This window comes from Siniperca chuatsi, linkage group LG9, assembly GCF_020085105.1.
Source record: "Siniperca chuatsi isolate FFG_IHB_CAS linkage group LG9, ASM2008510v1, whole genome shotgun sequence".
NCBI classification, from domain to species: Eukaryota; Metazoa; Chordata; class Actinopteri; order Centrarchiformes; family Sinipercidae; genus Siniperca; species Siniperca chuatsi.
Window position 1 is genome coordinate 12043416 of NC_058050.1, and position 25485 is coordinate 12068900.

Below are 25485 nucleotides of genomic sequence, written 5' to 3' on the forward strand. Positions count from 1 at the left end.
GGGGAAAGGGCAGAATACGATGACTGTAGGGCTACTGATGGAGGTTGTGAGACATGTTTTATCAGGAAATCAGAGGGGAAAGTGTGAGGGTTTAAGTCCATAGTAGTCATCATTACCAAATAAATGGTTTCTTATACCACTGGGGACCTACATTGTTTTTTATCCTGGTCTTACATGGCAAAGGGAGCATTATTACTTTTATGTGTAGCTCCCAAAAAATAAGGCAAAATTACTCATTTTGGGTCTCAGACAAAAAATATCTGAGGATCTAGCTGTACGAGAGACAGCTCTAGTCTAAAACAAAGTGAGAGTGGAATATTGTGCATGGCTAGGGGCTAAGTCTTGTGTTAAGGCCAGGAAGGAAACAAGAGAGCAGGGGAATCTCTGTTAGGTCACAGACAGACAAAAAGACAGACTGGGGGTGTAGGAATCTGCATGAGGTTTGAGATGAGTGGTGAGGTGCAGGTCAGAGGTGCCGGGAGGGAAATCAGTCAGATGCAGACAGACGACAAACTGTGGCTGAGGACTTTAGGTGGATGAAATGGACAGTGTGGCCTCAGTGAGATGACAAAAGGCCATGAGAAAAGCCTTGGTCTTCCTCACGGGACAGATCTGTTTTCTCCTGGTTACGTCACCCAAACGTGAAATGCACACATAAACTTTTTTTTTGGTGCACACATGCATGCCCCTACACATAAATGCACTCAGGCACATGCATGGATATAAAAGAACCCCTGTGAGGTCAGATCCACTGGGCTGAGGCTGTTCACTGTTAGTAGGACTAGCCAGCTAAGCCTCACAGTCTCACTGGCAGCTACAACCACCACCACCAACCACTGTACCCTGCCTTGCCCTGCCCTGCCCTGCCCCGGCCTTCTCTCCACTGGCGGCTGTCTGTCCTGGCCTGCTGCTGCTGGTTCTCCGGGGCAGCAGTGCGTTTATGTGTGTGCTTTTCAATTTGGGACAGGGCCAGTGCCACCAATTTGGAACTGGTGGTCTTTTCCTCTTTTCCAAAATGTCCTCATCTACCTTTTCCCTCCTTTCCTCCTGTTTTCCTGCCTCTCTCTCTCTCGTTCTCGCTCAGTATGTGTCTCTCGGGCCGGGGGGCCTGTGGGCCTGTGGGTAGGGGCCTTATTCCATCAGCCTGGGGCTTCTGTCAGATTCTTGTTCCATTTTGCGTCATGGTGTTGACTGAGCGGACCCCACACTTAACTCCCATAGAGCTATGGGGTTGGGCGGCAGGGCGGACGGCGCGGGCTAACGCAGCCCCGTGTTCAGCGTGGTAATCTGATGGCCATGTTTATTTTATGCAGCTCTCCTTTGATGGAGCAGAAAAAGTCTTTGGGCTTTTTGTTTCAGCGCTTTCACTGCCAGGTCAGAGGTGCTCGCCGTGGTTACGCTCAGGAAGAATAATATTTGCCCTTATATTCGCTCCAAACAGGCTTTTTTCCATATTAGTGTCAGGGATACTCTCTGGGTTTCTGCCTTCCACTGATTCGGCACATTGGAGGTGAAGGGTGGTGGGGGACCGCACCTCAAAAGCATCGCTCCCTGGAGGATAACAGGGGTGTTTCACAGGTCGTCCCCGGGGCCCGTTCTTATAGCCCTGAGTGAACCCCCGTCACACTCAGCTGTGGACCTGAGAGACAGCCCTGCAGCCATATATAAAAGTCCCAGTAGTGAAGGAAAACACACACATAAACACATGAAAACACTCTCCCTCCTGCTTGGCTGCCCCGGACTCCACCTCAGCTGTCAGTCGTCCAAACCTCCCAGGGGTTCGTTTTAATGGAGTTACCAAAAAAACAGAGTTACCTCTCCTTGTCTGCCTGTGCCTTTCACTGCCTCGCCTCAAAACTCACACACCCACCTATCTGCCTTGTGTCAGCTGTTTCAGATGGGTCGAAAAGCCAGGGAACCGCACAAAGTCATTATATGAGGTTTTGACCTAAACGTACGAGAGAGACAGAACTGTCCACGTTCACTGGATCGAATTCTGACCCCAATTTGTTCTGTACAACCACACCATAAAGTACAAATAAAGTCTCATGTATTGCCCCTCAATACAATGTTCTGCACTTACTGTGTCTCTGTTGAGCTTTACAATGTTGATCTGACCTGGGAAAGTGTTCTCTGAGTGGCGACTTACAGGACTCGCTTTGTCATGCAAGAATGGTTTTTACTTTGAAGATTAATTAGTACGTAGCTTTTGAGAGAGGAAGCCCAGATTGTGGCCAGATTATTGTTTATCTATGTCGATTTTGCTATTGTAACTGGCCAACGTCTATGCTGTGATCATGATATTACAGGAATGAATCATTGTCATACAAGATAAGACACCATGGGGAGTTTTATGTGGATAATATTTCATTTCCTTCTAGGCTGTTCATTATTTATGATCTGAATACAGAAAAGCCTGGGTTTAGGCCAGATAGGAACCATAAACACACATGCACACACATACACACACCAGCATGCATAAACAGAAACTAGATCACCATCAAACCTCCTCTACATCTCTTATCTTTCCACTGGAGGTGAATAGAAAACCATGTACAGGAAGGTTTACACTTCCTGCCCTCCTCCATATAGCCCATTATCCACCTTTCTGTTCTAACACATTAGGCATGTTTCTGGCCTCCTGTGTGACTGTGAGGTATGTGCTTACTCACAAATGAAGGAGCCTAAACTCTGATGTAATCCAGGGGAAACAGGGAAGCGAGAAGGGGGGGGGGGACTACCCTGGTGGTAGGTAATCCAATCCCTCCTGGTGCAATTTAGCAGAGCAGCTCTCAATTACCGACTGGCTGCCCCCAAATCAGCACCAGCAGCCAGACAAAAGGGATGTAGACTTGGCTCGTTAGTAGACATCGATGTAAAGTCGGATTTAGTAGGTCACTACAGAAGGGAAGCTAATCTGGATCAAGGTTTGACAATGTTGTGTTCGCTGTTCAAACTGAGCTTGAAAGCCTCTGCAGATGGCACAGTGTAGGAGACAGTAGAAAAGACGGGTCAGTGAGTCATAAAGCGGTGCTGTCAGTCAAACCCAAGGATTCACCAGCCAGAAATCTGCCTGTGCGCTGTGTGTGTGTCCTCCTCTTCCCACTCACTGTCACCCAATCAGGTGCTGATTAAAGGGGTTCGCCTTTCCTGTGACATGCCTCTATCTCTATTCCCTCTTCCTATCCCACAGTTGTCCTTTGCTCTCGCCCAATACCCTTTAGATGGGTGATAGTCTGTTTTACGTCTTTGCCATTGCTATCTTTGTTTGTCATGCTCTTCCATGGCATCACTTTGTTTTTTCTAATCCCACCTTTATCGTTGGTCATTGGCTCTTTTCTCCATGACCGTCTCACCTATCTCTCTCCCACCCCAACCCAACCCATCCCAGTCCTTTCTTTTCTTTTTTAATGTGTCACCATCCTATCCTCGTCATCACTCTCAGCTTCCAAGGATAGCCGCTGTCACTGTGTTTATTGTCTCAGTTTCAAACCTAGACCTATGTCTGTCCAGGCATCCTGTTTCATCCCCTCCCATCCCACCACTCTCATCCTTTTCATTTCTCCCCAGTGATTGTCCATGTGCCTGTTGTTTCTGGGCTTTTAGTCCAGTCTGATGCGGGGAATTTCCTTCTTATCGCTCACTGGACCATTCCTTGCATTCCTGGCATGCTTCCTGGCACTACCGGGGGTCCAGCCAGATGCGAGGGCGTCTGTAATGCAAGGCAGACACTGAGGCCAACTGACACCATTCATATATCCAACAGTGACCTTCTGATGAGAATGGACAGTGTGATTAATGAACAGAAAGAGGATGAGGAGTCAGGGAGAAAAGGGAGGGGGAGACATAAAAAGACAATGGTGGTGGGGGAGTAATGGTAATGTGTGTGAACTTGGTGCCAAAAATAGAAAATTCTGGATAGCTTTCATTTCTATGCCCTTGACTCACAAACTGTTATTGATAAAATAAGACATGTAAGGCATTTAAATATCTCCCAACAGAGCAGTTTGTGGCTAATTGGGAACAGCAGGGGGTCAAAGCGCACATAAACATTGGGAACAAGAATAGAGAGATTAGAATAACTTTCATGTCATTCCTCTTAGTCATAGTCCTCCAAGGATAGAGGTGGTTCTCTAACTGCACACTAAACAAAGCTTTTGTGAGTTCCCACAATGAGCAAAGGTCAAGAAAATAAAACCGGAGAGACGTTGGGGTTGTGACAGGTCGTGCAGATGTACAAGGAAAAGATGGCCGTCAGACTGAGACTTGTCAGCTGGAGATAATGATAATGGTGGTTACGAAGAATGCACGCAAACACATTACTTCCATATCTTTCTCTCACTATTCCAGAGATAAGATAGTGTGTCCAAGAAGTATGAGGGATAGGTAGTTCACAGTTTATATAAACATTTTCAGTAAATGTTTTCTTTCCACAAGAGAATGCAAAAAAATCAAACTGTGATACGACAACAACTGCAGAAATCTCAATCTAAAAGACGAAGACAGTGTATCTTCTGTGCCGTGTTTTCACCACTTTAAGTCAAAGTCACTTCAAACCAAAGTTGACATTTCAGTGAACTTGAGGTCCGCCTCCCCTCCCTGTGCGGTCAAAGCACAGCCTACTGAATGTGGAGAGAAGACTTTTTGATTTCCAAACATTTTCAAATGCACTCTGCCTCCAAACTGTTGTACTCAGCTCGCAGATCCCCGTCTGTACGTTATTTGAAAACATGAACAGTGACAACATGCGGATATGAAATTTCCTTTCCTGTGTTTGCTCTTAGTTATGATGAAATTTACACACTCAGCATGGCTGACGCACAGGAAGTGGTCGGTGGAACGATGGTAGAATCAATACAGCTGCCCATGTGCTCTGTTATAAGTTGTGTTATCTGCTATCATTGTTGTGGGTGGTTGATTTATGATTGTCAGGGTGTAATGAGAGTTAATTTAATGAATGGCCAGGGGCCTGATGTGCGTCAGCATGCACAGAAACTGCCAGGCCATGTCAGGTTAAAGGGGGTAGTGGGTTATAAATTGTTTTAAATGCTGGAGTAAACTGTCTAACAGACGTAAGCATATGTGTGTTTCTGCGAGTTTGTTTGTGTGTCTGTGTGTATGTGTGTGTCCATCTGTCTGCAAAAGGACATCCTCCCACTCCGCCATGTGACTGAGGTCACATCACGTTGACAAAGTCACTCAGTCGGGCAAACTACGACGTCACACAAGTCCTCTTCCTTTTGTCTTCCCGCTCCTCTCACTCTTTCCTGGTTGTCTCTCCAGCCCCCACTGCCCCCTTACACACACACACACACACACACACACACACACACACACACAGCCCTCCCCATTTCCCCTGAGAGTTTGTCAGCAGCTCTCAGCTTCCGTAGAATAACACGACAACAGGCTCAGTGTGTGGCTGATGCAGACGCACGGCGCACAAGTAGTGGTCAGCTCTGATACAGTATACATCACTCTCAGACACACACACAGACAACACACACAGACAGATGTAGTAACTCACCACAGAAACGGTGCAAGGCTGACAAAGGGACAGGGAATGCACAAGTAATGTCTCCTGGATAACTATTCTGCACGCTCAGGAATGCACCAAAAATAGCACCTTCACCTTCACTTTTACTCCCTTTTCTTTTACTTTTATGAAAACTTCTCTACAGGTTCACTGGATAGATATTGCAGCCAGGTGATAATAATAATTCACTGTTTACATGCACATGCTTGATTACATATGCTTTGATAGTTTAAAGCTTGTACTATTCTTGTACTATATTTAATTGATCCTCCTGTACACCAGAGAAAACAAGAGAGAGCAAGAGGAGAGAGGGATGTGATGTGGAAGCGAGTGCATGTGTGAAAGAGAAAGTAAGAGGGAGCTGAGGGGAAGCACTTTGAAAGGAGGAAGAGATGGGAGAGAGAGAGAGATGCAGACAGGACACGCAATGACAGGGGAGGAAAGAATGTTTAGGGCGACTGAGAATGGCGGTGAGAGGAGCTGGGGAAACGGGAGCTCTGAGACAGGCCTGGGCTCTCCAGTGTATTAACACCAGTCTGAGATGGAGGGAGCAAGCAGGGTAGATGGAAAGAGTGTTTGCACAGTAAAAAGTTCCTTTTGCGTGGGTTGCTTGCTTCCCGCTGAAGCCCCCCCCCTTCTTCTCCTTCTCACACTCTGTCTCTGACCTATTGCTTCAACTAGTTCATTCAGAGATTTCCTCACTGGCAGACGCAAAACCGGCTTGGACACAGTGAGAGCACGAGGGGAACGTGAACAGGTGAGTAACGCAGAGTCAGAGAGGAAGAGGATTTCGGCTGACTCTCGCTGTTACACATGCACACGCACACACACACATGCATACACACACGTACACTATGTTTTGTCACATACCATAGAGTTTGGTTTCCAAACAAAATGAGCCTCGTAAATGTGTGTTTAATAGAGAGCTGATTTTGAACATTTTGCTCCCCCGGTTTCTGCCAGGAGAGACGTTTGCCTTATGCTCTCCCTTTCATCCCTGCATCCTGTCCTTTGCGCGGCTCTGTGAGCTGAGCCAGTGGAGGAAACCTGCAATAATGATGCTGGTTAATGTCCCCATTTAATGGTCTAATAAAAAGGCAAAGCAACAGATGCACAACAGCCATATCTGCCTCCAGTGGGCAGCTCGCATGAAAAAGGAAGAGAGCAATTGACATGCATAATTAGTAAATCACATCCATGGGGAGTTTTCTCAACTAAAGACTTGCCAGTGGAGGGGAGATGGAGGGGGGCTTAAGAGGAGGGTCTCTTGTCATATATCCTTTTTAAAGAGGACAACAGCGCTTTAACACTGATCACTGACAGTGAGAAAGAGAGAGTCAAAGACGTCACTTTATTGCTCAATGACTGCAGCCCCCTCCTGTGTGTCACTATTTCTCCCTCCTATCCCCCCTGAACTATTAACACACTCACTTGCTCTCTGACGTAGGTTGAAGTAAGGGGGCAAGCGGAGGGGAGAAGGGGGATGGGGAGATGATGATGGTGGGTAGCGAGTTAGGGTAAGGTTACCATGACAATTCCCCAGATAGGATCCCGACGGAATCAAGCACTTGGCAGCGAGCTGGAGAGAATGAATGGGGGACAGAATGACGGAGCAGAGAGGAAGAGGAGAAGAGGTGGAGGAGGTCATGGGGAAACTTGAAAGTGTCCTGTTATAGGAGAGTAAATATTAACAGTAATAGCTCGGACCTTTGGTTTTCCCTTTGAACGTAATCTTTGTGTTTGTTTACACAAGCCCTGCTGGAATGCCCTAGAGGAAATGAGGGTGCAACATAAAAATGATGAATTTATTACTACTCCTTCTCCCTTTTACCATTGGAGCAGCGTTGCGTCACAGCCAACATTTGCACTGTTTACATATGATACTTTGAGGTAAGCAGAACATGAGACTTAACCCTAAAATCCACAAGACTACTTTATCATGCACCTGGACATGGAAATGAACCCACGGCAACAAACTTTTATAGGAAAACCCACATTATCAGAATGGGCTGATTTGGTATTTGTTCACATAATCAGACTACAAACCTAATCACACTAAAGTAAACAGTGAACAAAAATCCCCAACATAATAAAAAAAAACTATTCTTGCTTAAGCTCTTCCTTGTGAGATGAACTATGAAAATGATTACACTAATACTCATTCTGAATTTGTTTAAATCAATGTTTTTAAAGTGGCAAATGGCGAATGAATCGCGCAACTGTGTGGATTAATAGCCCGGCTAAAGGTGAGCGAAAAGTGTGAGGCATTCAAATGATTTGAAGCCTGCGTAATAATGTGTGAATACATGCCATGGCGCACAGGAAACCTAGTGTAAAGCATGACCGAATTGAGTGAAGCTTGTGTGAGTAAAGTTTGTCTGGCAGCGAGGCCTGGCAGGCCCTGTCACAGGTTCCCCTTCCTCTCTGATGTCTTTGAGGTCGTAGTCTGAGTGTCTCACTCTGTTTCTCCTCCTATGGTGGTTTACACAGATTGGTGATGTAATGGGTAGCATATGAAGGCCACACACAAACACTCAGACGCACATACAAACACTGATGCTCATGCACGATATACAGACACCGCACTTATACCACCACATACCCATAATTACACACATATACTGTATGCACACCCATTTACACAAACCCTGGATTCCCCCTTTTCCAACAGGCATGTGCCAGTGTGTGCTCGCTCTCTCACACACAAAAACAAAAGTCTAAACAAACATACATAACTCTTTTTATTTTGCGCACTGACATCTATGCACGTACGCACACACTCCCACAGACACACACACACACACACACACACACACACACACTTAAAGGGCACCCACCCTGTAGTGTGTGAGTGATCAGCGCTGGCGGATGGCCTAACAGAAGACTGTGTGCTTCAGAACCACCCAGGAGACCCCCATCATGAGAGGCAGCCCAGAGAGGGAATGAAGGAGAGTGACTAACTTCACTTTTTCTTTTCTTCTCTCCCCAGCTGTGTCTTCAAACGACCCTTTGATGTGGGAAATTAAAAAGAGCGAGTGTGTCAATATCTCCCTACGTCCAACCGCACTCATCTATTTCCTCTCCTTCTTCTCCTGCTCTCCTCCTTTCCCTGCTTTTCTTCTCTACTGTTGACCCGAGAAAACAGAGTATGACCCTTTTTCACCACAACAACTCCGCCACCCACTTGCTGCCACCAGACCCTCATCATTTGGAGGGTGTTTGTTTGTCTGTGTAGGCCCACCACCGGACTGGCAACTCTGTGTGTATATGTGTATGAGTGTGCGAGTGTGCGCATACAAGGCCCACCACTAATTATTTTCTAACCACACCATGAGTGTATGTCTGTGAATGAGGGTCTCCTAATCTCACACCCAGACTCCAAAACACTTTCTTCCTTTTCCCTGTTCTCTGCCCCTCATGCTCTCTCACTCCCTTTGTGAGCGTGTGTCTATAGTCAGGTTTCCATCCAAATGTAGCAAAAATTTTAACTGAATTTTCACAAAATCTGCAAAAGAATATGCAGAGTCATGCGCGTTGCCGTCCACTACTGTTATGCGAATATTAGGAGTTGGTTCATCAAGATAAGCAGTACCTGGCCCTGATTCTCCAGTCTGGTTCCATTAAACCATAGCAGAAGAATAGGGTGCAACATGATGACGTAATTAAGTGTGCGCCAGTCAAACTTCAAATGGTGGGGGAAAAAATTAAAAAAACATGATGGAAATGTGGCATTTATGTTGTTTCATGTATTAATTTGAGGAAGGTTACAGTCATTGCTCCCCACAGATCTGATGTTTTCATCTGCCACCATTTTTTATCTCTTCCGTAGACCAGAAGCTTTAAGTCACATGCTTCATGTACATCATAATTAATTGGCTATGTCTGTTTCCGTTGCATTTTGTTGCATCTTTCTTTCATTGATACACCAACTTTTCCATCCCTGTCAAGCCTAAAAACTCTTTGGTGATATTTTGAGGGTTTTCGGCATTTCCACTCAGTGTTTTTATGCGCAAATTGAAAATGTGCATAAATACAGGCGGATGTAAACGCACCTATTGACTCCCTTGTGATATACAGTGTGTGTACAGTGTGATGCATCAATTGTCCCTCTGTGATGACTGGAAACTAATTCTTGCCCTTTGCAATAGTAGGCCACGCTTTACTGCACCTGACTGAGTATTTCCAGGCTGCCCCGCTCTGTGTGTTTGTGTGTGTGTGTCTGTGTGTGTGAAAGAAAGAGAAATATACAGAGTGTGAGAAATCATGTTGATGTGTGTTATGTTTCTGCACGTATCAGAATGTGAGTTTTCTGAGCTAGAAAGCGTCTTTTTGGTGTGTTTGTTTTGGTTTATTAGAGCAGCATGTTTTCCAATGACACAGCACGTGTCGTGTGTATGCATCCATGTGCATGTTTTGTGTGTGTGTGTGTGTGTCTGTTGTGTTGACCCCATCAACCACCCCCCACCCCTGAAGTGTGTGCCTGTGTTAATGTCCTATGGTGTGTGTGTGTGTGTGTGTGTGTGTGTGTGTGTGTGTGTGTGTCCCCGCTCACTGTTTCTATGCAACACTTTCAGAGGCCCCTTCTGGTCTGGACAACACCTCTCTCCTGCTCCTATCCGTCTCTCACTCCTCACTCTTTCCTTCACCCTGGAGAGGGAGAGAAGGAGTGAAAAAAAAGAGAGGAGGTGGGTGGGGGGGCAGTGGAAATAACAGGCTGCTGTCTCAGGAGGGGCTCTGAAAAAAAGAGCAAGGGGTGAGAAAAGCAGGGAGAGAAATATGGGAGAGAAAAGGTGTTTGCTGTGCTTATTAGCTATAATACAGGGAATGTGGCATGTTTAGTCTAAAATGGCCCTGCCATAAATTCAATAATACACTTTCTGTGACATTTCACCCTTGAATGCAGCACATAACACCAGCCAGCACAAGAAAAGGAAAGGGCAGGTAAAACTAGAGGCTCTGAAAGATACATGGTTACATGAGATATGCTGATACACATGAAAACAATGGGCTTTTTAAAACGTCTGCAGTGATAGAGAGAGAGAGAGAGGGGGGAAGAGATTTGGAGATGGAAAGATAAAAAGTAGGTAGATGGGACTGATTGGCGCAGGTAGCGGGATGCGACGGAGGAAGTGCTGGAGATAGCGACAGGACAGGACGGGAGAAAGTGATAGAGGAAAGAAAAAAAAACAACGGAACATTTTTTTTAAGTTTCGCAAAGGGAGACAGGCAGCAGGGAGGGGAGGAGGAAGAGAGAGAGAGAGGGGAGAGAGAGAGAGCGTGTGTCTCTGTGTGTGTGTGTGTGTGTGTGTGTGTGTTTTTATGAATGAAGTGAGTCACTGCCGATGTGTCATAGGCCCGACGTCTTTATAAAGGAAGTTTTAAACAAGCCTAAACACTTCACTGCGCGCAAAAATTGGACTTACCACACTCGCATCCCTCTCTCTGCATTTCTGTTGCCTCTCTCTCTCTCCAAACTGTCTAAGTGTCTCTCTGCCTTCAGCACTCCATAAAAGACTACAAGGGGCTCATCTCAAACTTTACCACAGGCAGAAAGTTTGGCGATATTGACTTTTACCTTCCTTTTCTTACTTTCTCTCTGTGTGCTTCAGTCATCACTCTGCTCTCTCATTCATTCTCTCTCGTCCTGACAACTTTCCTCATTACTCTGACTGAGTGCGAAGAAGAAACCGGAGCACGTGACAGTTTCCGGAGTTCAATTTATTTATTAATTTTCCATATATTTATTTATCCAAGTTTGTTTGCTGGTTTACCTATCCCTTGGATCCGAACCAATATGAAATGTAAGTGTTTGTATGAATGCATTTTAATTCATAATTTCCTTTAGTTGTAAATTATCATTGATTTTACAGCTTTGTTGTATTTTATTTCTAAACACTATATTTAAATTGTGGGTTTATACCGTTTATATGACTGTTAACAGTAATTTTACTGTTCCTATACAGACTAAATTTAATTACTGATTGATAGATTAAATTCTAAACAATTGACTTGACATTCAGTATGGACAACTTTGTTCTCTCTCTGATCCCTAAACTGTAAAAGTTACACTAGGACAGGGAGCTCAGATGCTCCTGCAGTGTTATTTTGGCTGTGATTCTTGTGGTTCACCTGTAATTATCAAGCATTCATCATTTCAACACCACTGTGGTTCCCTTTTAATACTTAGTCTACCTTGTATTTGAACTTGAAAGGAAAAGAATGAATGAGCTTACTGTTAGAGAGTTGACTTGGCTGGGTCTATATAATTTGTTACCACCAACTCACGTACCTATCCAGTTGCAGGTGTGACAATCAACAGCATTCATTGTGTTGCTTATGGTAAAGGAGTGATATGGTGATATTCAGTGTCAAAGCCCGGCAGTTAATGATTTAATGATTTGCATTCAGCCTGTGAAAACATGACTCTGGCACTGAAGCTCTTCAGGATTCCTCTGCCAAGTCTGGAGCTATTGTTTATATTATGGTGCAATATCTTCCCCTGGCGCTGACAGCCTTGGCCTGAGGTCATTATCATTATGGCGAGATGACAGCGCCTCTCCACTAATTGCTTCCGTTTTGTTCTATCCCTACAGTGCTGCTGGACTCCTCCTCATCGCTGCTCTTCTCGCTGCTATTGGCTCAGCTGCCTGTGTTCACGTCTGCATCTCCAGTACCACAGCGGCGGCCCACTGACATGGATAAACTGTCCAATCAGACCAAAAATCTAATGAAGCTCACCCAAGAACTGCTGGTAAGTGACAATGTCGTCATGATGATTACCAATCTCAAACTATTGATTGGAGGAGAGGCTAATGAGGCCCTGATTATCTTATGCTAATTGAATTGTTAGTGTGAGGATGGAAGAGGATGCAATTAGAAGGATTTTCCAACTAATTGGATTTTGGTGTTAATCTTACCTTTCAGTTTAGGTAACATCACACCCTAAGCAGCACTAACTCTGCACCATGCTCTGTTGTGGAAACTGTTTGGCTGAACTATACTAGGTTTGCTCAGGAGTTCAGATTGACTTAAGCTGCTTTCATTGATGACAGACTGGCAGGAGTCCATGTGCATGCTTAGATCAGGGCAGCAAAAGCCTCGGGGGAGATTTGACTGAGTGAGCTCACTTTTAATCCACACTAGACTTGGAAGGGAAGGGAGGTCTGACTCAGCAACCTCCTGGTCTGCCACCTGACTGGTGGTGGCAGCAGGAAGATTGGTGGCCAGGCCAGTGCCTTTATCCAGTCCAGTAAATGTGCAATAAAATTAATATCAAGTTTTATGGAATTAAGGAGAATAAACACACATTTATTTTTCTAGACCAACACAGTGTTGGTCTAGCAAAATATATGATGTGGTGAAGGGGATGGAGAAACAAAACATAAAGTTCTAGGAATCAGTTTAATATCTCCCATCAAGACAAATTTAGAACTACATATCAACACTGTACCTGGATCCAGCTAAGTCAGAACTGCAAAGCATACCATCTCTGAAATGACAAAGAATATCACATGTCTGTTTACAAAGAAACATGTTTATGTTCTGCGGCTAGACTGTGGAAGTGAGTATGGAGTTGGAGGAGTTTTTTCTCCAATGAAATGTGAATCACTTGCACCGTACTGACAACTCTGGCCCGAAATCTTCTTTTGTTGACAGTCAAGTGGGTAGGAAAATCAGATTTGAGAACTTAGCCAAGATTTGGCTGCAGCTGGTGATTGTGTATCAACACTGTGTTTTAACAGGTGAAAAGAAAGCGGGATCATATCTCTGCATCTTTGGTTTCACATGACTGATCTAGATTCTATTTTTGCATTATGCAAATCTTTAAACTCTTTTGTTCAGGGGATAAAATCAAAAATAGCCACATACTCTCTCTAGTCTTGGCCAGTAGTTAGTGTTCAGAACGTGTGTGTGTGTGTGTGTGTGTGTCCTGTATGTGTGTGTGAGGGTTTGTTGCTTTAAAACAATGTTACAGGCCATTGTGTAGCAGCAGTCTAACCTGGCACCCAGATGTGAACAAACCAGCATCATCAAAGGGTGTTGGGGATAGTATTAGACAGTGTTCAGTAACACGGAAGATTTATTTTTAATTTTCTTTCCTTATTGTGTGGAATTCCACTAAAGCGAGGAACAAGTTAGGAAAGATAAATAGAATGGGAATCCATGGAAAGTCCCTGCAAAAAAGCAATGAAACTGATGCTTTAAAGAGAGAGAAATGTGGGTGTGCACTATATAAGTTTTCCGATGCAACTGCGTATGTGTGTAAGTGAGTCTATGTGAATTTGCATGCATACAGTATGGGTGCAAATGTGTATATGTACATGCATTTGTGTGTATGCATTTTTGTGGCTGTGTGTGTATGCATTTAGGGTTCTGTAAATAGTCATGGTTGTGTAGGTGCGGTGTTTGGTGTTTTGCTTTCGGTCGCCACAGCAAAGTGACTTGATAAAAATCAAAAAGATTTATCACATTCCAGTATTTGCATTCAGGAAGAAAAAGGCTGGATGCTAAGTTCTGTCGGGTGAGGTCATGATCTACGATGGAGAGAGCAAGAAAAGGAGGATAAGAGGGAGAATTAAAGGCTGAGAAAGATGGAGCAAAAACCACAAGAGATGAAGAGATCAGAGAGCCAACTAGATGACAAGCCAGTGGTGTATGTGTGTGCATGCATGCACATGTGCACGTGATGTTGCATGTGCTTGTGCACCTGGTATGAGACAGAGAGAGGGAAAGGAGAGGGAGAGAGGGAGAGAGGGAGAGAGGGAGAGAGCGAGAGAGCGAGAGAGAGAGAGAGAGAGAAGAGGGAAGCAAGGGATGGAAGGGGACAAAAGCAAACAAAGACAAAACATTGGACCACAAACATAAGTGAGTTCTTGTGAAAGGCTGATCGAGAGACATGCAAGACAATGCGGCACATTCATCACTAAAAACATCAACACAAACAACTGGAGGCAAACAGTTGAGCAAGGAAAACACTGCATAACAGGTTAAGGAAGCATTAAGCACACACAACCTGTTTACACAAAACATTTCTCAGCACTCATTATCCTAATGTTGTTATGTTCCTCTACTGATTGGAAATGACGCATGCCACATCAGTCATCTCCATTTATCCCCATTCATTACTGAATCAGGCGTACATCTTTAATACTACAGCTGCCTTTGTAAGGTAGAACTCCATAAACCTGCAGTCAGGTTGTTTATCCCCCTCTGGTGGCCATGATGAGCACTACATCAGCCGTCTGGACATAGTTTACAACACAACTCTAGCTGGGCAGCAGCACTGCGTCATTCCATCTTTTTATAGCTGTGACCCTGGAGTTTCCCTACAGCCCTGTGTTGTCTGTCCCACTTGGAGCTTTCTTAGTCACTGCATATGTTGTTATCCTCGCTCCCTGTAGAAAACATCCTGTGGGTTCAGGTCATTTGCTCTTATTGTTGACATTTGGGGTGGCTGAATTTGGGTGAACTCACACTGACCCGATCAACCACACTCCCCTCAGTGAGAGCTACTGTCTCTAAGCACAGAAAACAGTCATCCAATCGAGGTGCTAGACTAATACTTTCCTCATGTTGCCGTGATTTGTCTCAGGATGAGTAAAATTGCGCTGATGCAAATTACTAACGGGCTGCTCTGTGTCTTGTTTTCTCTTTCAGAGGGAGCATGCATTTGACTCAGACGCGGAGCCCCACAGGTTCAGGTCTCTGCCAGAAATGAGCAACAGATCAGCCAATGACCTCAACAATCTTGAGGTAATGCTCTGATAATGTCTTTGTGCGTGACTGTGTGTGTTTGTGCATGCTTGTTAAGGGAAAGGGGCTGGTCTGTTTTTATTCGCACAGCTACGATTTGCCACACCCATGCTAAGTCTCTAAAGTATGTCTGTGTTGTTTCCAGCTGAAGCCCACACTCTCTCAGCTGCATGCTGACCTGAAGCTGTATGAGCACCACTTTGAGTGGCTGAACAAGGTTTCAAAGAAACACCAACACCCTGCAGTGCCAAAGCTGGTAGAGATAATCAGAGAAATGAAATCCCTCATCAACCTGCTGCACCGTCAGGTAAAGAGCTGAGGCCCCTTTTCATTCTCAGTTGTCTTCAGTGTTTAATTTAATATTGATCCATGTAAGTTTCAGCAGGAAATCGTGTAATTTTCTACAACAGTTTGCTATCCCTTTATTACCCTGTGATAAATAAATTAATTGTTTTTCTTCTCACCTACAGATGCTTAGAGTTGAAGCACCAAGGCTGACTCCGGCGACCCCCTCCCTCCCCCCTCATCTCCCCTATCAGTTTGATGTCCTGCAGTCCAGCCATGAGCTTCTTCAACACTTCAAGCTCTTCTGTGATTGGGCATACAGAGCATTCGTCAGCCTCAAGCCCAAAGTCTCTGCAGTACAATGATGATCCAAGCACATTCATTATTTTCCTTTCAACTACTTGGCTGCAGAACCAGTGAGGATACATGGAGTCCCGCCTCAGCCAAAGGGGAATTAGGACCATGTCAGTGTGCACTGTAGTCAATAGCATCTCTTAAGAGGCCCAAACATCAACCAATGACATGTGTGTTGAAGAATGTGTCTTTCCATCAGAGCCAATAAGGATGCACTATATTGCAGCCATTTACAACCATCAAGATTCCCGTTAAAAGCAAACTGCCAGTTTAACTACGATGATCATGTCATGATTCCCCAAACTCTCTCCTAAAGGCCTTGTTCATGACCATGTTATTTATGTATTTATTTATTTATTGACTGTTAGTAATTTATTTAATTTTATTTATTTGAAGTTATAATGTGTCACTCTCATCTTTATTTCTGTATAAACGTGAATTTATTTGCCCACATCTCTGTAATCTTGTGTCTCACTGATCCTCAAGAAAAACACAGTAGCACTTCCTGAACCTATAGCTCTGATAATGACTTTTGTTTAAACTAACTTAATTTACTTTGCATTTGTGTATGTGTTCAGCGAATATTTCTTCCAGTAGATGTAGCATACATTTGGGACAGCCAAGGTTTTCACTATCTCTCACTTACAGTGCCCTTAAAGCAAACATTTTACGTGCCAGGTCTTAACATATCAATTGATGGCCTATGAAATGAATTGCATTTATCTGAAAATGTCAAGATGGTATCCGAAGAGAAGTGAATACTTTCTTTTGTACCACAGGCAGAGTTTCTATTTTCTATGCCTGTTTCTCGCATTCTGTATGAGGAGGCATATTTAACGTTGTGGTAAAGTTGTTTGAATGTGCCCTGTTGCTGAGCACTGATGGACCTGATTAGATTCTTTGCACAAACTTGTTAGGATTAGCCTCTTGGATGAGTGAGATGGCTGATTTTGAACCTGTGCTTTGGGGTAGAAAAGTTGTTTTTTTTTAGTTAAACACCCAAAGCCTTAAAATACTATGTATTGTGACACTATGTTCTGTACAGGTGTACATAAGTGTACAAGAATGTAAATTGTTGTATACAGTTCCTTTTATATTATGTTGTTTTCTACAATATAATGTAGATTACTTTACCAATTTTATCACTATATTTTTTGCTCATTCCTATTCTAGTATTTGTTACAGTATTGACTATTTATTTAAGTTACTTGGTGGAACTATTTATTTTGTGCTGGAGTGGAGCAAGTCTCCTATCTTTTTGTACTTTTATACCGTTTTTATTCTTATTTACTATTATTATACCATCATGTTTAAATTATTGTTAGAACATCAAGATGCCTCTTCCACACACTGATTGGCCTCAATGTGAAATATGTGCCTTGGTGAAATAAATACTAAAGAATGTGTACAATGGATTTGAGCATATTTAACCGTGGTCCACCTAACCTGCAATGTAAACTGTGAAAGATACGGTCTATGGGTCAGACACACGCAGATACTACGTTACCCGGAAGTCTGTGCGCCAGAGTCAGACTAGAACGGATACATATCCATTCTGAATAAAGCTTTATAAATTATTTTTTAACATCTTGGATAGTATATACATCACTGATAAGTGCTTTCCGTCAAATTTGGAAGTTATAAATATTTTTAAAGTGAGATATAAAAACGTCAATCTGAATGTTGAAGCTCCTGACCAATGGTAGTAGCTCATATATTGACGCAAAAAGCCAATCACAATCGCTGTTCTTAGAAGGCGGCATCGGGTGGAGAACTGCTGTTAGTTTGTGCTGTGTTTATTGTTAAGGTTGTGTGGATTAGCACTGCGGTACCCAGTTCCTTTTCATAATATCAACAATATAGCTTTAAGATGAGTTAAAGATGCTCGGTGAGTACTGCATCAGCCTGTATTAATGCACATCCTTGTCGAGCAGTTTAACGGCGCTATTCCGCATTGACGAGGGCTAGAGTAACGTTAGCTTTAAATGAAGGCCAGTAAGTTAGCTGTTTTTGTTGATACTGTAAAAACGGGTTTTCTGTGTGTGTTGTCTGTCGGCTTCCACAGCTGGCCGGTTACAATAGGATAACGTTATAAAGTAGCTAAATGTGTAACTTAGCTATAGCCTCTGTGTGTGTATTGCTAGTAAGCACCGCAGTGCGGGGACGGACAGAAACGGACTGACGGCCAGAGGAAAACACAGCAGGGAGGGGGGACTAGCTTCATGGACAGGAGGGAGGAGGGGGGGCAGGGGTTAGAATTTAAAGGGGACATTCTTACCAGGAGTTACCACGTTATAATACTGTATTTATTTCCAGTCAGACCTGTCCTGAGCTGTCTATTTGGGATGACAGCTGGTGTTTCCAGTGGCTGACAGAATTTATGAAAGACACCGAACATGAAAGAAGGAAAGGTGAAAGACAAGCCATGATACTGCACCAAAACTGATCCACGCCTACTACCAAGGAATATCCTCATCTTCTACCAGTGTGCTCTGGTAATGGCTAACTCAGTGGCCTTAGTGGTCCAAGCAGAACTCTTACCACCTCAGTCCACCGCCTCCCTGTCTCCTTTCCCATCTCTTCTTGGTTCGGGAGAGGATGGTGAGGACGATAGGGACAGAGGGGAGCTGGTGGATGGAGACAAGGGAGTAGTAGAGGGTGGCGAAGAGGTAGTTCTGGACATGGTGACGTCGTCCGTGTCAGGCCAAGCCCAGCAGCCTGAGCAGTCGGACCATCCCTTCCAGTGTATGGACTGTGGGAAGAGCTTCAGGTGGTCATCCAGGCTGACCCACCACCAACGGAGCCACAACAATGAGAGACCATACCGCTGCAACCTCTGCCCCAAGGCCTTCAAAGGTTCTTCTGCTCTGCTCTACCACCAACGGTACCCATGATTAAATTCTCTTCTCTACCATCCTTATTAGTATAACACTGTTACAATAGTGTCCTGAAGCTGTTAATATTACTTTATGTATTGAAGTGAAGAAAGAGGAGAAGAGTGACTATTCGCAGGGCAGAAGTATATTGTGATTGTACCTTCAATAAAAACAGCTATACTTATCACAAGAGAAAGTATTGCAATGTATTTCTACATTGATAATGTGTCACACCTGTAATGACAAGTATATAATTCATTGTGCTATCTTCCTGAATAGTTACTTTTTTGTTTTTTCTTTTGCAGGTCTCACTCAGGGGAGAAGCCTTACAAATGTCAGGACTGTGGCAAAGCCTTCAAACGCTCCTCTCTGCTCCAGGTGAGATGTCAAACAAAGTCATTTTTATAAACAAGGATTTTGTCTGGGAAAAGGAAATGCTTACAAATGAGAGAGAGATTTCACATCTCTATCTGTGTCTATCTCCAGGTCCATCAGAGTGTCCACACTGGCGTGCGTACCTTCTTGTGCCCCTATTGCCCCCTGACCTTTAAATGGAGTTCTCATTACCAGTATCACCTGCGCCAGCACACTGGAGAGAGTCCATACCCCTGTGACACCTGCCCCAAGGCCTTCAAGAACTCAAGTAGTCTGCGGCGACACAAGAATGTCCACCTTGGTCTCAAGCCTTACACCTGCTCAGTTTGTAACAAATCCTTCACTCAGTCTACCAACCTGAGGCAGCACATGAGGATTCATACAGGTGAGAGGCCCTACATCTGCAGTGAGTGTGGACGAAGCTTCACACATTCATCAAACCTGGCCCTGCACAAGAACTCACACTCCAACCTCAATGCAGGAGGGAAGGAGGGAAAGAGGGGAGAGGGCGCAAGGAAGGGAAATGAGGTAGTGGAGGTGGTGTTAGGGGCAGAGGAAGTGACATCGTCCATGTTGACGGATATGGTGGGATTTGTGAGCCAGGAAGGAACTGATGGAGTGGGGGTGGGGATGGAAGAAGTGTTCCTGTCAACCACCTCGTCTGGCCAGAATCCAAGCCTTCTCCCCCAGCTCACCTTCACCTCCTCTGGGGAGGGCGTGTGTGCATCTAGGGCCATCGGGACTGAGGTTCACTTGAGCACAGACACCGGGGCCAGTGTGCTGCTGTACAGCTGTGGCAGCTGCAGCCACACCTTTGGCACACGAACAGATCTAGAGGAGCACCAGGCCATCCACATGGCTCCACAAGAACATGGGGCCAGTGTGGAGGCAGGGCCTGGGGCAGGGATGGAGGTTGGGGATGGGCTGGTGGGAGCTGGGCACCTGCTAGCTGATTTTGAGGAGGTGGTTGAGACTACCACAGTGGCTGAAAATGGACACACGACAGAGGTGCTCCTTGGACTGACAGAGGGAACAGATGGCAGCAATGCAGTAAGAATAAAACCCTTCCACATTAAAGAATAAAACCCTTCCACATTAAATTAAAAGAAAAAAAGTGAAGTGAATTACAGTATTTAGATAGGGAATCGGGGCATGAGGGGTTGTATGTAGCCAGATTCCAGACCTTTGAATTGCCATCCACATCTCAGATTTGTTCAGCAATTCAAATAGGTCTGATGTTGTGGTCATTGCCGGCTGTCTCCCTTTGTTAGAGAAACACCAATTGACCAATCAGAGGTTAGTAGGTGGGATTAGAAATGGGAACTTAATCTTCCTACATAGCTATCTAGCTACCTAGCTACATTCATGAAAAATACAGACAGAAAAATGGCAACAAGTGTGGATGAGATGCACGTTGATTTACAGATCAACATATTTCTTTAATCAATGTGACAAATGTTGCTCCTAGCAACTGCTACTGCAGTATCTGTGTCAACTGAAAATGACGCTAGCGTGACGGATACATCACACGTAACTGATTTGGTTTAAGGAAAACAAATTAAGCTAACATAAACACAATGTCATGCTAAATGGATGAAGTCAAACAAAATGGCAATTCAGTCTGATTATTAGACTAAGTTGTATGATGTACAGTAGGCCTGTATCTACTGTTTGTAATGTGGTATGGAATAGAATGACAGTACTCTTGAAGGTCCAGACAAACACTCATCTGTCTATATAATCTAATTTTAATTGATCCAAAAAAAAAGACCTACCTATCCTATAAAGTGCTTGAGTTCAATCTGAAGATATGTTTTATTTATATATATATATATATATATATGTGTGTGTTACTTCCTTTGGTTTGTCCTCAGAATGTGGGAACCACCCAGACCCAGTTTGACCTGCTGCAGAGCTTCACCGAGGTGACTCAGAGCTCTGAGACCATTCAGCCAGAGGCCAGAACCACATGGGCAGGGCTGTCATGTGGCTACTGCAATAAGACCTTCAAGACCAGTGGAGGCCTCAGTAGACATGTGTCACTGGTGAGAATGACTGTGTTATAATTGCTCTTCTACTAACACTGTTATACAAATTAAAGCACTGAGATTTATCTATCTTAAAATAATCTTTGCCTCCTGTGTTCCTCTTTTGTTTGTCCAGATGCACTCCCTCTCATCACAGTCCCGCTCCCAGTTCAGCTGCTCTGCCTGCGACCGCTCCTTCCCCCTTCTCTCCTCACTCCTTACCCACCAACACTCCCACACCCCTGAGCAACGTCTCCTGGCTGAGGCAGAGGCTGAGATAGTGTGCCCTCCTTCCCTTTCCCTGTCTCTCCCTCTTCCCTCCCCTCCCAGCCAGGCTGACAAGCAGCAGGAAGGCCAGAGGGAGATCCATGTCGACATCATTGTCGTCGGTGAGGAGCAAGAGGAACAACCGGCCAAACCGACCAAAGCCCCCAAAAAGACAGGAGCCAGCAAGAGCACTCCTGCTGGAGGTAAAGAATTTTCAGCAGAGCAGACACAAAACTGCATTTCGACATGGAGACACTGGATATTTCACTATATAATAGGAAGTATGAGCCAAGCAATCTGCTCATGTGTTTTGGTATGATATGCTTTCCCCCTGTACTGGTAATTTTCTTAATGCAAAGCTAGCCATGCTGTATCCAATATAAATTGGTTGTTTAATACATTTATAGCAACCAGAGAACTTGATCTTTATTTTTCCATAGAATAAGTTAATGCTTGATAGATTGTTCTTTAATGTGATTATTACTAAAATGGTTGCTAGACAACCAACATTTATTCTGTTTTTACTGTATTATATGTCATTTTTTAAATTTAAATTTTTCACAAATGTGACACTCTGTTTCGCACACTCGCATACAGAGAGGCCATACCGCTGTTCGGAGTGCGGAAAAGCCTTCAAAGGTTCATCAGGTCTAAAGTACCACATGAGGGATCACACTGGGGAAAGGCCCTACCGCTGCACTGAGTGTGGAAAGAGCTTCAAGAGGTCGTCACTGCTTTCAATCCATCAGAGGGTATGGCTCACTCTTCTGTTACAAGAAATTTACACACAAGTTTCAAAATTAAAGTTCCACCATTCGGGAGCTAAATTTTAGAATTTATGTCACAGCAGAACTTAAGATTTCTCCAGTTTTACAGGGACTGCAGCTGTCTAGTATGGTTCACACCCACGCAGATGAATGCAATTTACAACAGACAAATCCAAAAAGCAAACTCCCTTCAATGCAATAACACACTCTGTAGTTACAACTTTCTTGTGACTAAGTGGTTGCACAACACTTCAGTGCTAACAGTGCTAACAGTTGTAACTTTTGATTGCATTGTTCACACATTTTGATTTAAAAAAAAAAAAAAAAAAAAAAAAAAAAAAAACTTGAAACATAGTAAAAATTAAAATGGTTTCCATTTCCACCTTACCCAGGTACACACAGGCGTTCGAGCATTCCAGTGCCCTCACTGCCCTCTCACTTTCAAATGGAGCTCTCACTACCAGTACCACTTGCGGCAGCACACAGGCGAGAGGCCATATGTGTGTAAGGAGTGTGGCAAGTCCTTCAAGAACACCAGCTGCCTGCGTAGACACAGTCAGATGCACTCTGGACTGCGGCCTCACATCTGCTCCATCTGCTCAAAGTCTTTCTCCCAGACTTCAAACCTCAAACAGGTCAGTATAGCCTGTACAGATTCAGCTATGAACTCATGTGGATTCTTAGCTGTTTGTATTGAATAGAGCTGTCTTATCTCATAAACTGGTTTCTTCATTTGTCTTCCCTCTTCTCTTGTTATTTCTCTGTGAGCAGCATGAACGCACCCATTCTGGTGAGAGACCCTTTCAGTGCACACACTGCAATAAAAGCTTTACACACTCCTCCAACCTCCAGCTCCACCTTCGCACACACTCCTCCAGCAAGGACTTCAAATGCCCATACTGCTCTAAGGAGTTTGTCATGCACTCCTACCTGCAGAGGCATATCCGTACCCATGGTAGTGGTGTTCCCCTGCCCTGCCCTGGTGGTGGAAGTAAGGATGGAGTAGCTGTGAAAGCCAGTGTTGGGGGAGTAACAACCACCACAACCCTGCTAAACCCCATCACCCTGGAAGCCTCAGGAAACCATGGCAGCCTGATTGTGTCCCAGCCAGCACTTAATATTCCCCCCAACACCTCCCAGAACTACTTTATGATTCAGACAGCCAGCGGCCTGCAGCTCATTCCTCTATCATCCCCTCCACCAGCCCCACCACCACCTCCTCCTCCACCACCACCTCCATCCCAGCCCCAAAACTTCTTCCTTCTACAGTGCCCCTCCAACAATGGCAGCCAGTCTAGCTTGATTCTCGTCCCCACGGCAAACAACCCTTCACCAGCTCTGGAGCCTCAGACCCTCCCTGTGCTTCAGACTATCCAAGCACTCCAGCCCGTCCTAAACCAAACACAGACTCAGATGCCCCAGTTTCCGACCATATCACAGCAACAACAGCAGACCAGGATCATAATCACCAACAATAATAACAATGCAAACAGTCCTGTTGCCACGCCAACACACACTCTCTCCGCTAACTCCCTGCTGACCAAGCCCATATTAGGGAAAAGCACACGGACAGCACGGGGCAGACGGGGACGCAAACCAAAATCTACTCTTCAGAAATCTGCAACAGCTCCTGTCAGTCAGACTGCAGGTGGAGCTCTGTCAGTAACAGACTGTAATGTGACCAGTGTCACACAGACTATTACCACAGAGTCATCACCACCATCTGTATCCACAGTGTCCTACTGTCCCCTGTCAACAGCTTGCACTGTCTCAATTATTTCATCTTCCACCACTGTAGCCCCCACAGTGGACACCTCAGGTCCCGCATCTACTGTTACCATGGTTACACCAGCCACCACAGTAGCCACAGCATCAGTTTCTACTCCTGTCCCAGCCACTCCAGAAAGGAACCCTCATACTGCTGTGGGGCAAATAAGGACAGGAGAGACCATGACAGGGAAACAGTTTGTGTTATGTTTTGATAATGAAGGACGGGCAAAGGAGGGGATGAATATTGAGGAGGGTGGGGAGTCATATGTGTTGCAGTTTGAAGGGGATGCATCAGGAGAGGCAGTGGATGGAGGAATGGGTGGGGAGGGAAAATCACTTGTGTTGCAGTTCAAGACAAATGGGCAAGGTGAAGGTGAAAAGGGGGGAGATAAGGGAGGGATGATGTCACTTCTGCGTGAATGGGGTGGAGAAAAGCAGGGAGAGAGGCAGACAGGAGAGGAAGGCAGCCAGGGAGAGTCTTATGTCCTTCATTTCCACACTGAGGCACAGGACAGCGGCCCATCCAGTGATACCTTCAGCCAAGGGCAAGAAACCAGTCTGCAGCTTTCCTGCACACCTACCCAAAGTTTGGTGCCTCTTGATGGGCAGGAAGTGGTGTTTGAACTTGGGGGTGAGACCAAGATGGAGCAGGGAACTGAGGAGGGTATGCAGATGATAGCCCTGATAGAAGGTGAAGGGGGAATGATGGGAGAAGGAGGGGCAGCAAGTGCAAGTGGTAGGGTGGAGGAGGGTGGAGGAGCCATGGAAGATATATTTCAGCTGGGAAGTGGAGAGGAAATTGTCATAATTGAGGTCAGCACAAGTAGCTTAAGTGAAGGAAGAGTGGAGAGAGGAGTGGATGGGGAGATCTCACAAAGTAGTGAAGTGAAATATGAGAGTGTAACAGCAGAGGCAAAGGAAAAGTCTGTAAAGGAACACAACTCTACAGACAATACAGAGGTACAGACATCTACTGAAGACACAATAAGAAATGGACCTATACCTAACTCTAAAGAGATACAGTTCTCTAACTAAAACCAGTGTGCTTGTTAGAGAAGAAGAAAGTGTGTTGTTGAGTGAATGCCTCACTATTTGTGGGCTCAGTGTGTTAGCACTTTAGTCAGTGTGAATTCTCCTGGAACTGAGGGAGAACATGCAGTTAGATGAGTACCGTCTTGTAATCCCATGGTGCCACATACTAGAAATGTTATACATTCAAATAGGCTGTACATGGACCTCGGAATATTCCTAAATATATTAGTTTAAATGATACTGTCATTGGCAGTTTGTTTATTAAGTAAATAAGTTTTTGTGAATAAATGTTGTACATGGCCCACTTTCTTCATAATGTTAATAATAAATAGTAGGTAATTATTAATAAATATGTAAATACCTTTGATCATTTGCTTTTTTTTTTGTTTCTTTTACTTGTTTTTAGTTTTTCCTTAATCAAAAACTACACAAAGGTCATTGCATTT

General features: G+C 44.5%; 2 protein-coding genes and 1 long non-coding RNA gene across 5 annotated transcripts in view; 2 read left to right on the plus strand and 1 right to left on the minus strand.

Moving 5' to 3' along the window:
- Positions 1-25485, minus strand: part of LOC122882112 — a 37072-nt gene that overhangs the window by 3454 nt on the left and 8133 nt on the right. The window contains exon 4 of the long non-coding RNA XR_006379281.1: positions 10086-10180. This is a non-coding gene — a long non-coding RNA (uncharacterized LOC122882112). The remainder of the gene's footprint in view (positions 1-10085; positions 10181-25485) is intronic.
- il11a (interleukin 11a) lies at positions 10915-17340 on the plus strand. The gene is made up of 5 exons (XM_044209139.1): positions 10915-11334; positions 12127-12284; positions 15191-15286; positions 15432-15593; positions 15757-17340. Exons 1-5 carry the CDS (start codon positions 11328-11330, stop codon positions 15934-15936), a joined length of 603 nt encoding a protein of 200 aa, XP_044065074.1. The 5' UTR covers positions 10915-11327; the 3' UTR covers positions 15937-17340.
- znf628 (zinc finger protein 628) lies at positions 17656-25406 on the plus strand. Of its 3 annotated transcripts, none has more exons than XM_044208856.1 (9): positions 17656-17813; positions 18242-18809; positions 19107-19179; positions 19288-20226; positions 21039-21221; positions 21340-21673; positions 22068-22222; positions 22630-22872; positions 23009-25406. In XM_044208856.1, exons 2-9 carry the CDS (start codon positions 18424-18426, stop codon positions 25040-25042), a joined length of 4347 nt encoding a protein of 1448 aa, XP_044064791.1. In that variant the 5' UTR covers positions 17656-17813; positions 18242-18423; the 3' UTR covers positions 25043-25406. The 3 variants fall into 3 exon arrangements, with proteins under 3 accessions (XP_044064791.1, XP_044064793.1, XP_044064792.1); XM_044208858.1 differs by having other exon boundaries at positions 21051-21221; XM_044208857.1 differs by having other exon boundaries at positions 17675-17813; positions 18246-18809.

What these genes read in the sequence shown, in the direction of transcription:
- il11a (XM_044209139.1), top strand. An exon ending in AGCTCACCCAAGAACTGCTG is followed by an intron (nt 12,285 to 15,190) that starts GTAAGTGACAAT and finishes TTTCTCTTTCAG; the next exon opens with AGGGAGCATGCATTTGACTC. An exon ending in ATGACCTCAACAATCTTGAG is followed by an intron (nt 15,287 to 15,431) that starts GTAATGCTCTGA and finishes TGTTGTTTCCAG; the next exon opens with CTGAAGCCCACACTCTCTCA.
- znf628 (XM_044208856.1), top strand. Translation starts at nt 18,424, where the DNA reads ATGGCTAACTCAGTGGCCTTAGTGGTCCAAGCAGAACTCTTACCACCT. An exon ending in GCTCTGCTCTACCACCAACG is followed by an intron (nt 18,810 to 19,106) that starts GTACCCATGATT and finishes TTTCTTTTGCAG; the next exon opens with GTCTCACTCAGGGGAGAAGC. An exon ending in GAACAGATGGCAGCAATGCA is followed by an intron (nt 20,227 to 21,038) that starts GTAAGAATAAAA and finishes TTACTTCCTTTG; the next exon opens with GTTTGTCCTCAGAATGTGGG.